General features: G+C 44.0%; 1 protein-coding gene across 1 annotated transcript in view; it reads right to left on the minus strand.

Annotated features, from left to right (window-relative positions):
- The window catches only part of kcnk10a (potassium channel, subfamily K, member 10a), a 33,409-nt gene extending 20,353 nt beyond the window's left edge, over positions 1 to 13,056 (minus strand). The window contains exons 1-2 of the mRNA XM_061747063.1: positions 12,929 to 13,056; positions 4,643 to 5,028 (exon numbers count right to left, since the gene is read on the minus strand). Of these exons, the coding sequence (XP_061603047.1) occupies positions 4,643 to 5,028; positions 12,929 to 12,983 (441 nt within the window). The 5' untranslated portion in view covers positions 12,984 to 13,056. The remainder of the gene's footprint in view (positions 1 to 4,642; positions 5,029 to 12,928) is intronic.
- Positions 13,057 to 13,873: the final 817 nt, after the last annotated feature.

Here is a 13,873-nt window from a genome sequence, read left to right on the forward strand (position 1 = left end):
AGTAGCTTCAAACAAAAAAACTTCACTTCTACCAAAGAAAACATTTCCAATCAAAATTGTGTTCAAATGCATTTTCCTCCAAGATTTTTTTGATTGAAGTGACTTTTTTTTTTAATTGAAAATACATTTTTCGATTGAAGCAATCTTTTTTTTGATTGAATAAATAAGAAACAATTCCACCTCCATAACTCTGCAGGTGTGGGAGTGAATGAAACCCTCAGGAGTGTCTGTGTAAGACAGCCCCATCAGAGAGACTTTAATGGGTCTCAGTGTGGGCAGTGTCTCGTTGCCGGACGGCGGAGCAGGGAAGTGGCATCAGACCGGTGTGAGGACCGCTGGGACACGACTGAAAGCTGATTCCAGGCTGAAGCATCGACGCGGGCGCTAGTAGTGGAACATATCAGAGCCCGGGCCGGGGGCGGGGCATATGACCGGGCCCTTAGCAGCAATTTACCACAAACTCCCATGTTCTTGCTGACGGTGTGTGTGATTGTTCTAACAGTATCTACCTGTAAACCTGCTCCCTCACCAGGTTGCAGCTTCTGGCGGCCCGGGCCCGGGGATGAATCTCTGCTAACAACGTCAGCTTCATCTCCCACAGGAGGAGGATTAGGGCCAACAAAATATGCGTCTAGCTTGGGCAATTTGGTTTTTTCTTGCTTCCCTTTATCTTTTTCTTTGCGTTCTATCGCTCCACTTTTGTGTTTCTAACTCGCGCTCATGTTTAGGCTGTAGGCAGTACTCGAGTTGTAAAAAAAGAATCAGGGGGGATGGTGGATTTTATCATATGGGGACAGATAATTTGTGCTGATTACAAATAATATAATATATTACAAATAATAGCAGTGACCAAAACACCTGCAGAAATACTGCAGGAATGACATAGCAGCAGTTAAATGCAGCCTTCTGTAAGCTTTAAATATCCACTGGGCTTACATCAAATACATCAAAACACAACAATTAAAAACACTTTTCTGAACTTATCAATATGACTCTGTCCTTCACAGGATAAGTAAAATGGATCACTGCAAAAACTCACAATCTTAACAAGAATATTTGTCTTATTTCTAGTTAAAATGTCTCATTTTAGTAAAAATAATCTCATTTCACTTAAAACAAGACTCAAAACTGGAAAAAACAACAATTTTCACCTGTTTCAAGTAGATTTTCACTTAAAATAAGTAGAAAAATCTACCAGTGGAACAAGATTTTTTTGCTTGAAATAAGAAGATAAATCTTGTCCCACTGGCAGATTTTTCTACTTATTTCAAGTGAAAATTGACTTGAAACAGGTGAAAATTGTCAAATAAGTTATTTTTCTGGTGTTATTTTTCTGGTGATGACTCTAAATGTTGAAATAGCAGTAAAACCACATTCATTGATGAAATGACATAAGGGATGGAAAGGAGGGATGTCAGTTTTACAGGGGGGGTGATTTGGACCGTTTTTATTTCAGGGGGGATGCCATCACCCCTCACCCCCCCTCATCCCCCCACAACTCGAGTACTGGCTGTAGGATTACTGAGCTCTGTTGACGAGTGATCCATGATGACGTATGACGTTGATGACCAACGATTTTACCCAAAATACATTTGGAGATTCACTTGCAATTTTTATTTTAATGTTAACTGTGAGTGTGAACATCTCAGCACAACATATTATACAATGCTTTATAGTATAAACACTGAAGGCATCTTTCAGAAAGCACACTATGTTGGACTTTTGGATGAAGCAGTACAGTGAATACCTGCGCTTTCTGACAAGGCCGTGCGCTTTCTCCTTCCTTTTGCAACCACCTATCTGTGCGAGAACGGCTTCTCTTCACGTGTTGTCATAAAAACAAAGCACAGAAGCAGGCTGGATGCTGAACCAAACCTGAGACTGATGCTGAACTAGGGCTGTTCGATTAATCGATTTTAAATCGTAATCGCAATTATGTAATTAGAACGATGTTAAAATGTGAAAATCGTAAAATCGATTTAAAAAAAAAAAAATTTAATTTTTTTTTTTTTTTTTAACCTTGTCTGCACACATATTAATGATTGATACCATATTAATGATTGATGGAAATACCTCTCAATACCTGCGACAAGTGCCCCATCAGAGAGGCTCTTTAGTGTAGGAGGGGGCGTTGGAACATGCCACCGGGCATCCCTCAAGCCAGATGCCGTAGACCGGCTCGTGTTCCTTGCAAAAAACTTGCAAATGTGAATAGCAAATGTAATGACTGACATTACACACCTCTACCTCCTTCATGGGTTGCATTATTATTTAGCATGCAAAGACCCAGTTTAGTTTAATTAGAAAATGTCTTGTTTTATTTAATTGGAAATATAACTTACTGTATGTTTGCAAGTGCTGATTTGCTGATTTTTTTTTTCAGAGATAAAACTTTATATTTTATTATATTTTTTAAAACTTTTTTTCAACTTATTTTACAGAGTTTTGCACTTTATTCATTCATTTTTGGTTTAATAAGAGCAAAGTTTGCACTTAAAGCCCAATGGGGCAAATGTTCAATAAAAAAACAGCATATTTGAAATCATTTCTTTGCCTTTTGTCAATTCACAAAATAATCGTAATCGTAATCGAAAATCGGATTTTGAGAGAAAAAAAATCGAGATTTTATTTTTGGGCAAAATCGAACAGCCCTATGCTGAACCAAACCTGAGACTGAACCAAACCTGAGACTGATGCTGACCCAAACCTGAGACTGAACCAAACCTGAGACTGAACCAAACCTGAGACTGATGCTGAACCTGAGACTGATGCTGACCCAAACCTGAGACTGATGCTGAACCTGAGACTGATGCTGACCTCCATCCACCCAGACATTGCAGGACTGTGTTCACAGAGGCACATTATGTCACGTCTTGGGGTATAAGGTGTGGACCCAAACGCAGGAGAGCAGGAGGCGGGAGGCAGGAGTCGGCAAAAAATAGGATTTATTTAACAAAAGGGAAAAACAAAGCGCTGCTTGGCAGGATCAAAACAAACTAAAGGGATCAAAAAACTTGGAGGAGGAAGAACGTGGCAGGAAACATGAGGAACAGGCGGGCCAAGACAGAAACTGAAAGCTGGGGAGAAGCTCATGTAAGTTGTCATCAGTAGTCTGTGTATGTTTAATTACAGCTGTTACTCTTTATGTATTTCCTCATTTGTTTTATTCTTAATGTGTGTGTGTGTGTGTGTGTGTGTGTGTGTGTGTGTGTGTGTGTGTGTGTGTGTGTGTGTGTGTGTGTGTGTGTGTGTTTCAGAAAGCAGCCATACAGCAGTGTCTGAAGTTGACACAGCAACAACTGTTCCTCGCAGCTATGAATTAGCCTGTTTTGATTTTTTTTATTATCAAGTACAGTACATTTTTTACTCCACACAGTACAGTTTTATTTAATCTTTAGGGCTGTTTTGTTTGTGTTTTTTTGTTGCTTTTTTTACATTTATTTAAGTACAATGTTTATTTAACTTTTATGTGCAATACATTTTAATTTAATCAGGATTTAAGTACAGTTTTTTATTTTCCTATATTTAAGTGTAGTGTTACTGTTCAAACTGTGTAAAATGTTACAGTGGCTGACAAAATAAAATATACAGTACTTCTTCGGAATAAAACCTCTGCCTTGTTTTTGATAAATACTTAGACCTACTACGCTACTGTATTTTAGTGTTGGTCAAATGGTGGTACTTGGTGAGCCAGGTATTTTCTCAGGTGGTACATGGTGTAAAAGGTTTGAGAACCACTACTTTATAAAAAAAGGGGACCCAGCACAATAAAGTACAGGAGCGATGGACAAAAATGATAGCTATGAGATACTTATAATAAATAAAAATGGAAAAGGAGAAGAGAGGAAGGGAAGAAGAGAAGAGAAGAAGGGTGAGAGGCAGCGCCCAGCGGATCATGTCGGTGCCCCCCTGCAGCATAAGCCTATAGCAGCATATCTACCGCGAAGCTATATTTGAGACTAACTATTATAGTCTTGTTCTATAGCTGCAACTATGACTACTGACTCTAACACACTAGAGTTTACACTACCTAGAGATTTACCAACACCAGCTAGAGGTTTACTAAACACTAACTATAGGCTTTACTAAACAGAAAGGTTTTAAGTTTAGTTTTAAAGGTGGAGGTGGTGTCAGCCTCCTTAACCCAGATTGGAAGTTGGTTCCAAAGTAATGGTGCCTGATAGCAGAACGCCCGCCCTCCAAATCTACATTTGGATACTCTAGGAACTACGAGTAAACCTGCACTCTGAGAACGGAGAGCTCTGCCAGGAACATAAGGCACTATCAGGTCTTGCAAATAATGCGGAGCTAAGCAGTTTTGGGCTTTATACACAAGTAATAAAATGTTAAATTGGATTCTGAATTTTACGGGTAACCAATGGAGCGACTCTAACACTGGAGAGACATGGTCTCTCCTGCTGATTCCTGTCAGCACTCGCGCTGCTGCATTTTGGATAAGCTGGAGCCTATTCAGCAAATTACTTGGACATCCTGCTAATAACACATTACAGAGAACCACTACTTTATACCAATATGAACCAATTGGTGCCACAAAAAATAAATAAATAAATAAAATCTCGCGGACGGGGTACCGCCCCCCCCAGTCCCCCCTGAAACCCTGCCCCTGGCGGGCGCCTCCTACCTTGATTATGGCCTCCAGCTCGCCGGGGGACACGCACGGGTGTCTCTGCAGGAAGGCGGCCTTCTCCGCCGTGATGGCGATCTTCTGGTTGTTCTCGAAGGGCTGCTCCAGGGCCTGGAACACCAGGCCCCCCACCACCATGTAGGCCACCACCACCACGAACACGGCCAGGACGGTCTTCAGCTTCATCATGGCGAAGGGGGCGGCGCCGTCGGCCACCACCTCCATGCTGACCACCATGCTGGAGGGCCGAGACGACACGGAGAGCCGTGGCAGCGCGCAGCCCATGGGGTTCTGCATGGCGGCCACGCTGGCCTGCACCAGGCTGGACTGCAGCATGCCCGGCTGCACCTTCTTCGGAGGGACCAGGTTGGTCTGAACGGCCACTGGAGCGACGGACAAGAGAAGAACAGCTGCAAAAATATCTGCCTGGTGTTTGTTCACTTACAACACACAAAGCAAACACACAAACGGTCACATTTACTGGCACCTGCCATCAAAGAAACGGTTAAGGAAATAACCTGAAACTGACAAAAGGTCAATTATATCTTAAAAACGAATGAAACTCCTGGACAAAAATGGTGGACGAGTGTCGATGTCAGGGACACCTGTCCACCTGCAGACAGGCGTTCTGCTGAGTTCACATCTACTGAGAGTTCCTGCTGAAGGAAACATCTACTGAGAGTTCCTGCTGAAGGAAACATCTACTGAGAGTTCCTGCTGAAGGAAACATCTACTGAGAGTTCCTGCAGAAGGAAACATCTACTGAGAGTTCCTGCTGAAGGAAACATCTACTGAGAGTTCCTGCTGAAGGAAACATCTACTGAGAGTTCCTGCAGAAGGAAACATCTACTGAGAGTTCCTGCAGAAGGAAACACCTACTGAGAGTTCCTGCAGAAGGAAACATCTACTGAGAGTTCCTGCAGAAGGAAACATCTACTGAGAGTTCCTGCAGAAGGAAACACCTACTGAGAGTTCCTGCTGAAGGAAACATCTACTGAGCCTTTCTACGCTTTTCTGCTCCCTCTCCCTCCCTATCTGCCCTGCTGCTGCTTTGTGTGCTGAGGTGTTTTTTGCACCTTGACACTGCGTAATATATACACAGTGTGAAGATGCCTTTTTTTCCTCCCCTATCCCAGTGTTACCCTTGGGAAACCAGGCGCATAATAACATCTGTGTCGCCGACGGTGTATCCGAGTCAAATCCATTGTTTTTCTAAACTGTCAATTAAACCTGATTCTGATTCTGATGGTTCTCTCAGCGCAGAACCACCTCCTGTTTTTATGAGCAGACTGATTAGCTGAGTTCTTCTTTAGGTGAGGACGGTGAAGAGGAACGGAGGTTTCAGATTGATGGGTCCCCTCCTGTTTTTCTCTGGGCTTTGGTGGTCGTAGATCTTTGCTGGGTTGGCATGTCGGATTAGAGACAACAGAAAATATATGCACGTTGCACTGCACTGAAAAACATTGTGCATGATACAAGCTTGTATTAAAGGGGACCTATTATGGCATCTAATCCCTATTTTAAACAGGCCTTGAATGTCTTAAAAACAAGCTTTTGATTGTTTTTGCTAAATAAATTAGAAATTCAGCCTCTGAGCCATGTCTTTATCTTCCCATTCTCTAACCTCATTATCTATGCAGGATTCTGAGTGGGCGGGGCTATGATAATGAGGCTCTGTGCTGATTGGCTGCCTGAATGACGCGATACACCGCTATGAAAAAATGGCGGAAGCTCCGGCCGGCGGAGTTAGTTGTGGGCGTGGTTTCATGCAGCGGAGGCCAACCGATGTAAATCGCATTTTCGTTAAGGGTCGAAAGGGAGCAGAATCTTATTGGCTCGTAGATCCACATCACACTGGACGGCTCATCCGGGCGGCTGTACAGACACTGCAGAATTTGGTTGCTTTCCTCCTTCTCTGAGTTGGCAGGCTGAGGGGAGACCACTTTATACAGTATATGTTAAAGCAAGAGAAAACCTGTTTTTCATAATAGGTCCCCTTTAACTTTGATTCTGTTCACTGGTTTTCTTATGGTGCACCAGACAAACAAACACGAGGATCTTTCACTTTGTTACCTGCTCTTCTTTGTAAAATGACCATGTTTTTGTATCCCGCAGCAAAATGTAGACACATGAACCTGATCTTTTACTTGATAGGTTCTCACATTTGCAGGAAAGCCCTTTTAGATCACATCACAGACTATCTAGAGACCAAATAGTAACACAGTCGCTGCTGCAGGTTTGGCTCAGTCTCCTCCTCCCTTCATCTCTCAGTCTCCTCCTCCCTGGACGCCCTGGTCCCTGCCAGGAATCCAGGAGCAGCCCTGGGAGGTTCAAGGCTGCTGGTGAGGGGCGGGAGGGTCCTGGATGGCACTTCCCAAAAGTAATGTCATGATGTTCTACCCCGGAGGGGAAAGAAGTAGGCCTGTGTTGAAAAAATTGATTTCCCAATTCTAAATCGATTCTCATATTAATTCCTAAAAATCGATTAATATGTCTAAAGATCGATTTTCTTTTTCTTTTTTTTTTCTTTATTTATTTATGTATTTTTTTCATCATTACATTACAACTTTTGGTTATTTTTTTGTTTATCCCCAAAAGAGGAATATTTTGTTGGACATGAGAATAACTGTTGCCATGTTTTTGCCTTTAAATATGTTTAAAGGTATGAAAACATTAAAGTGTTAGGTTATAATTGCATAAATTGTCTATATTTCATTACTTTATATACTGTCTTGGGGTTACATTTGCAAAAAATGCTAAAAACCAAATTCTCAAAAATTAAAAACCAAAATAGACCGAAAATGGAAGAAATAAAAACGGAATGTGGGAAAAAATAAAACCGATTTCATCCGTCTCTGTTTCCTCCCTGGATCTGTTTGGTAATTCTGCCCCACGATGTTTCTGTTTCAGTTCTATCAGCATTCTGGGAGCTGATTGGTCCTTACAGCATCATTAGCTGCAATACTTGCTGTTGAATCTCAATATAATACTAGTATTAATATGTTGCAGAACTACAGTCATATAATTCATGCAACAGCTCAAAAAACATTTTTAATAACACTCACCCAAATCCATATCGGAATCGGATCGAATCCAATCAAATCAAATCTTGATAATCGATTCTGAATCTTAAGAATCGGAATCGAATCGATTCTTGACATTTGAATGGATCCCCAGTATCCGGGAACCGGTCCTGGTATCTTCTGGAACACAGACCTCATGTCTGGGCTTCCCCTCTGCATTCATCCTGAGTTACGGTACATCCTTGTTCCCTGGACTAGCAGCATCAGCCGCTAATCTGAGCTCTGGAAACGTTGGATTACAGTGTTTTATTATCATTATTGTTCACTTGAACTGTGTGACCCAGCAATAACTCTGGCTTCAACTCTGCAGGTCTGGATCTGGACCCTAGTGGTCTGTAGAGGACCTGCAGGTCTGGATCTGGACCCTAGTGGTCTGTAGAGGACCTGCAGGTCTGGATCTGGTCCCTAGTGGTTTGTAGAGGACCTGCAGGTCTGGATCTGGACCCTAGTGGTCTGTAGAGGACCTGCAGGTCTGGATCTGGACCCTAGTGGTCTGTAGAGGACCTGCAGGTCTGGATCTGGACCCTAGTGGTCTCTACCTGGACCCTAGTGGTCTGTAGAGGACCTGCAGGTCTGGATCTGGACCCTAGTGGTCTGTAGAGGACCTGCTGGTCTGGATCTGGACCCTAGTGGTCTCTACCTGGACCCTAGTGGTCTGTAGAGGACCTGCAGGTCTGGATCTGGTCCCTAGTGGTCTGTAGAGGACCTGCAGGTCTGGATCTGGTCCCTAGTGGTCTGTAGAGGACCTGCAGGTCTGGATCTGGTCCCTAGTGGTCTGTAGAGGACCTGCAGGTCTGGATCTGGTCCCTAGTGGTCTGTAGAGGACCTGCTGGTTTCTCTCCCTGTGGTTTGGAGTCAGAGATCCGGGTCTGTCCCCTCAGGTGCATTAAATGATATTTAAAATGTATGTGTATTTTAATGACATGGTTTGTTTGTCCCGTAAAGCACTTTGGTCAACCATAGTAGTCTTTAATCATAAATAAATGTGACCTTGACCATGAGCTGGTGTGGCTAGCGCTCTGGTAGCCCCAGGTCCAGACCGGGGCAGCTTCCTGTTCCTGATGGCTCCAGTTACTCATCATCAGTTGTTGATATAAAATGTCTTGGTTGAGTTTTATCTCACGGCAGCTGAGGCTTTGCTTGCACGTTTAAATAAAACCACATTGTCCTCAGAAGCCACATTCTTTCATGTGCAGAGGCACAGATTCATTAGATGAAACCCTGAGCGAATTGAAATGGTCATAAATTAATTTCAAATGTCATGTATTAAATGAAATATCCTTAAAACCCCAACTCTGGTGCAGAAATCCTGACAGACGCGCGCACGGACGTGGGCGTACAGACACACAAGTCATCATAACATCTGTCACCAGACACAGCTGAGGGGGATCTGCAGCTGACTGACAGTCAGGGAATCAGACTCAGGGAATCAGACTCATGGAATCAGACTCATGGAATCAGACTCAGGGAATCAGACTCATGGAATCAGACTCAGGGAATCAGACTCATGGAATCAGACTCAGGGAATCAGACTCATGGAATCAGACTCAGGGAATCAGACTCAAGGAATCAGACTCAAGGAATCAGACTCAGGGAATCAGACTCAAGGAATCAGACTCATGGAATCAGGGAATCAGACTCATGGAATCAGACTCAGGGAATCAGACTCATGGAATCAGGGAATCAGACTCATGGAATCAGACTCAGGGAATCAGACTCATGGAATCAGGGAATCAGACTCAGGGAATCAGGGAATCAGACTCAAGGAATCAGACTCATGTAATCAGACTCAGGGAATCAGACTCAGGGAATCAGACTCAGGGAATCAGACTCAGGGAATCAGACTCAGGGAATCAGACTCATGGAATCAGATTAAGGTAATCAGACTCATGGAATCAGGGAATCAGACTCATGGAATCAGACTCAGGGAATCAGACTCAGGGAATCAGACTCATGTAATCAGACTCAAGGAATCAGACTCAGGGAATCAGACTCAGGGAATCAGACTCAGGGAATCAGACTCAGGGAATCAGACTCATGGAATCAGATTAAGGTAATCAGACTCATGGAATCAGGGAATCAGACTCATGGAATCAGACTCATGGAATCAGACTAATGGAATCAGGGAATCAGACTCATGGAATCAGACTCATGGAATCAGACTCATGGAATCAGATTAAGGTAATCAGACTCATGGAATCAGGGAATCAGACTCATGGAATCAGACTCATGGAATCAGACTCATGGAATCAGGGAATCAGACTCATGGAATCAGACTCATGGAATCAGACTCAGGGAATCAGGGAATCAGACTCATGGAATCAGACTCAGGGAATCAGACTCATGGAATCAGGGAATCAGACTCAGGGAATCAGACTCATGGAATCAGGGAATCAGACTCATGGAATCAGACTCAAGGAATCAGACTCAAGGAATCAGACTCATGGAATCAGACTCAAGGAATCAGACTCAAGGAACCAGACTCATGGAATCAGACTCAAGGAATCAGACTCAAGGAATCAGACTCAGGGAATCAGACTCATGGAATCAGACTCAAGGAATCAGACTCAAGGAATCAGACTCAGGGAATCAGACTCAGGGAATCAGACTCATGGAATCAGGGAATCAGACTCATGGAATCAGACTCAAGGAATCAGACTCAAGGAATCAGACTCATGGAATCAGACTCAAGGAATCAGACTCAAGGAATCAGACTCATGGAATCAGACTCAAGGAATCAGACTCATGGAATCAGATTAAGGTAATCAGACTCATGGAATCAGGGAATCAGACTCATGGAATCAGACTCATGGAATCAGACTCATGGAATCAGGGAATCAGACTCATGGAATCAGATTAAGGTAATCAGACTCATGGAATCAGGGAATCAGACTCATGGAATCAGACTCATGGAATCAGACTAATGGAATCAGGGAATCAGACTCATGGAATCAGACTCATGGAATCAGACTCATGGAATCAGATTAAGGTAATCAGACTCATGGAATCAGGGAATCAGACTCATGGAATCAGACTCATGGAATCAGACTCATGGAATCAGGGAATCAGACTCATGGAATCAGACTCATGGAATCAGACTCAGGGAATCAGGGAATCAGACTCATGGAATCAGACTCAGGGAATCAGACTCATGGAATCAGGGAATCAGACTCAGGGAATCAGACTCATGGAATCAGGGAATCAGACTCATGGAATCAGACTCAAGGAATCAGACTCAAGGAATCAGACTCATGGAATCAGACTCAAGGAATCAGACTCAAGGAACCAGACTCATGGAATCAGACTCAAGGAATCAGACTCAAGGAATCAGACTCAAGGAATCAGACTCAGGGAATCAGACTCAGGGAATCAGACTCATGGAATCAGACTCAAGGAATCAGACTCAAGGAATCAGACTCAGGGAATCAGACTCAGGGAATCAGACTCATGGAATCAGGGAATCAGACTCATGGAATCAGACTCAAGGAATCAGACTCAAGGAATCAGACTCATGGAATCAGACTCAAGGAATCAGACTCAAGGAATCAGACTCATGGAATCAGACTCAAGGAATCAGACTCAAGGAATCAGACTCAAGGAATCAGACTCAGGGAATCAGACTCAGGGAATCAGACTCATGGAATCAGGGAATCAGACTCAGGGAATCAGGGAATCAGACTCAAGGAATCAGACTCATGTAATCAGACTCAGGGAATCAGACTCAGGGAATCAGGGAATCAGACTCAGGGAATCAGACTCAGGGAATCAGACTCAAGGAATCAGACTCAGGGAATCAGACTCAAGGAATCAGACTCATGGAATCAGACTCAGGGAATCAGACTCACGGAATCAGATTAAGGTAATCAGACTCAGGGAATCAGACTCATGGAATCAGACTCATGGAATCAGACTCATGGAATCAGGGAATCAGACTCATGGAATCAGACTCAAGGAATCAGACTCATGGAATCAGACTCGGGGAATCAGACTCATGGAATCAGACTCAGGGAATCAGACTCAGGGAATCAGGGAATCAGACTCATGGAATCAGACTCAGGGAATCAGACTCATGGAATCAGACTCATGGAATCAGACTCATGGAATCAGGGAATCAGACGCATGGAATCAGACTCAAGGAATCAGACTCAAGGAATCAGACTCATGGAATCAGACTCAAGGAATCAGACTCAAGGAATCAGACTCATGGAATCAGACTCAAGGAATCCGACTCAAGGAATCAGACTCAAGGAATCAGACTCAGGGAATCAGACTCAGGGAATCAGACTCATGGAATCAGACTCAAGGAATCAGACTCAGGGAATCAGACTCAGGGAATCAGACTCAGGGAATCAGGGAATCAGACTCATGGAATCAGACTCAAGGAATCAGACTCAGGGAATCAGACTCATGGAATCAGACTCATGGAATCAGACTCAGGGAATCAGACTCATGGAATCAGACTCAGGGAATCAGACTCAGGGAATCAGACTTAGGGAATCAGACTCATGGAATCAGACTCATGGAATCAGACTCAGGGAATCAGGGAATCAGACTCATGGAATCAGACTCAAGGAATCAGATTAAGGTAATCAGACTCAAGGAATCAGACTCATGGAACCAGACTCATGGAATCAGACTCAGGGAATCAGACTCAGGGAATCCGACTCAGGGAATCAGACTCATGGAATCAGACTCATGGAATCAGACTCAGGGAATCAGACTCAGGGAATCAGACTCCAGGGATCCGTGTCTCCATAGTGACGCCTCTCTTAAAACAGCTCTTAACTTCACAGAACCTGTGGCGGTGGATGAGCACGACGCCAGGGTGACCTGAAGGGTGCACGTGTGCTGAAACCGTGCGGGTGCGTGCGTGACACACATGCAGGATGTGGAAGATGAGCTCATGTCAGAAGCGCATCCTTCCTCCTCCGCATCTCCCTCTGCTGCAGAGCGCACTCTCCCCGGCGGGGGACCGGAGCGCGCAGCATCACCCTCCTCACACTCGTGAGCGCGCCTGCAGTTCAGACTCGTGAGCGCGCCTGCAGCAGCTGCAGGTAAACACGCGCTGCAGCCAGTTTCCCCGACACGTCACGCCACGGCCCGACACGCGCACTGGTGACTGCCTGCTCTCCCGAACACGTGAAGAAAACACAGCATAGAGCTGAACCCCCCCCTGAAGCCCCCCTGAAGGCGCTCTAACCTGGTGGGGGGTTCGTGGCCCCCGGTTTCCGTGGGGTCTCCGTGGGGAATTTCATGGCCTCGGTTCCCGCTGCGGATGCTGAGGGAGGAGGGATGCTGAGGGAGCAGGGATGCTGCGGGGGGAGGGATGCTGCGGGGCTCAGGTCCTCAGACTCTCTTTAACCGGGAGAGCGGCGTCAGGTACAAGCCCATCATCACCCACTGATGTCTCCTCTTGTTGCTTTACTTTGGAGAGCCGAGACGAGCGGGACTGCCGGACTCCACGGCGCCATCTGGCGGCCAGACACCGCAACAGCATTCTCGGCGGTGTTTCGTGATGAGCTCTTCCATCCAGTACTCGAGTTGTAAAAAAAACATCAGGGGGGTGGTGGATTTTATCATATGGGGACAGATAATTTGTGCTGATTACAAATAATATAATATATTACAAATAATAGCAGTGACCAAAACACCTGCAGAAATACTGCAGGAATGACATAGCAGCAGTTAAATGCAGCCTTCTGTAAGCTTTAAATATCCACTGGGCTTACATCAAATACATCAAAACACAACAATAAAAAACACTTTTCTGAACTTATCAATATGACTCTGTCCTTCACAGGATAAGTAACATGGATCACTGCAAAAACTCACAATCTTAACAAGAATATTTGTCTTATTTCTAGTTAAAATGTCTCATTTTAGTACAAAAAATCTCATTACACTTAAAACAAGACTCATCACTGGAAAAAACAACAATTTTCATCTGTTTCAAGTAGATTTTCACTTGAAATAAGTAGAAAAATCAGCCAGTGGAACCAGATTTTTTAGCTTGTAATAAGAAGATAAATCTTGTCCCACTGGCAGATTTTTCTACTTATTTCAAGGGAAAATTTACCTGAAAAAGGTGAAAATTGTCACATTTTTCTGGTGTTATTTTTCTGGTGATGACTCTAAATGTTGAAAT

This window comes from Cololabis saira, chromosome 18 (assembly GCF_033807715.1).
Source record: "Cololabis saira isolate AMF1-May2022 chromosome 18, fColSai1.1, whole genome shotgun sequence".
In the NCBI taxonomy this organism is placed as follows: Eukaryota; Metazoa; Chordata; class Actinopteri; order Beloniformes; family Belonidae; genus Cololabis; species Cololabis saira.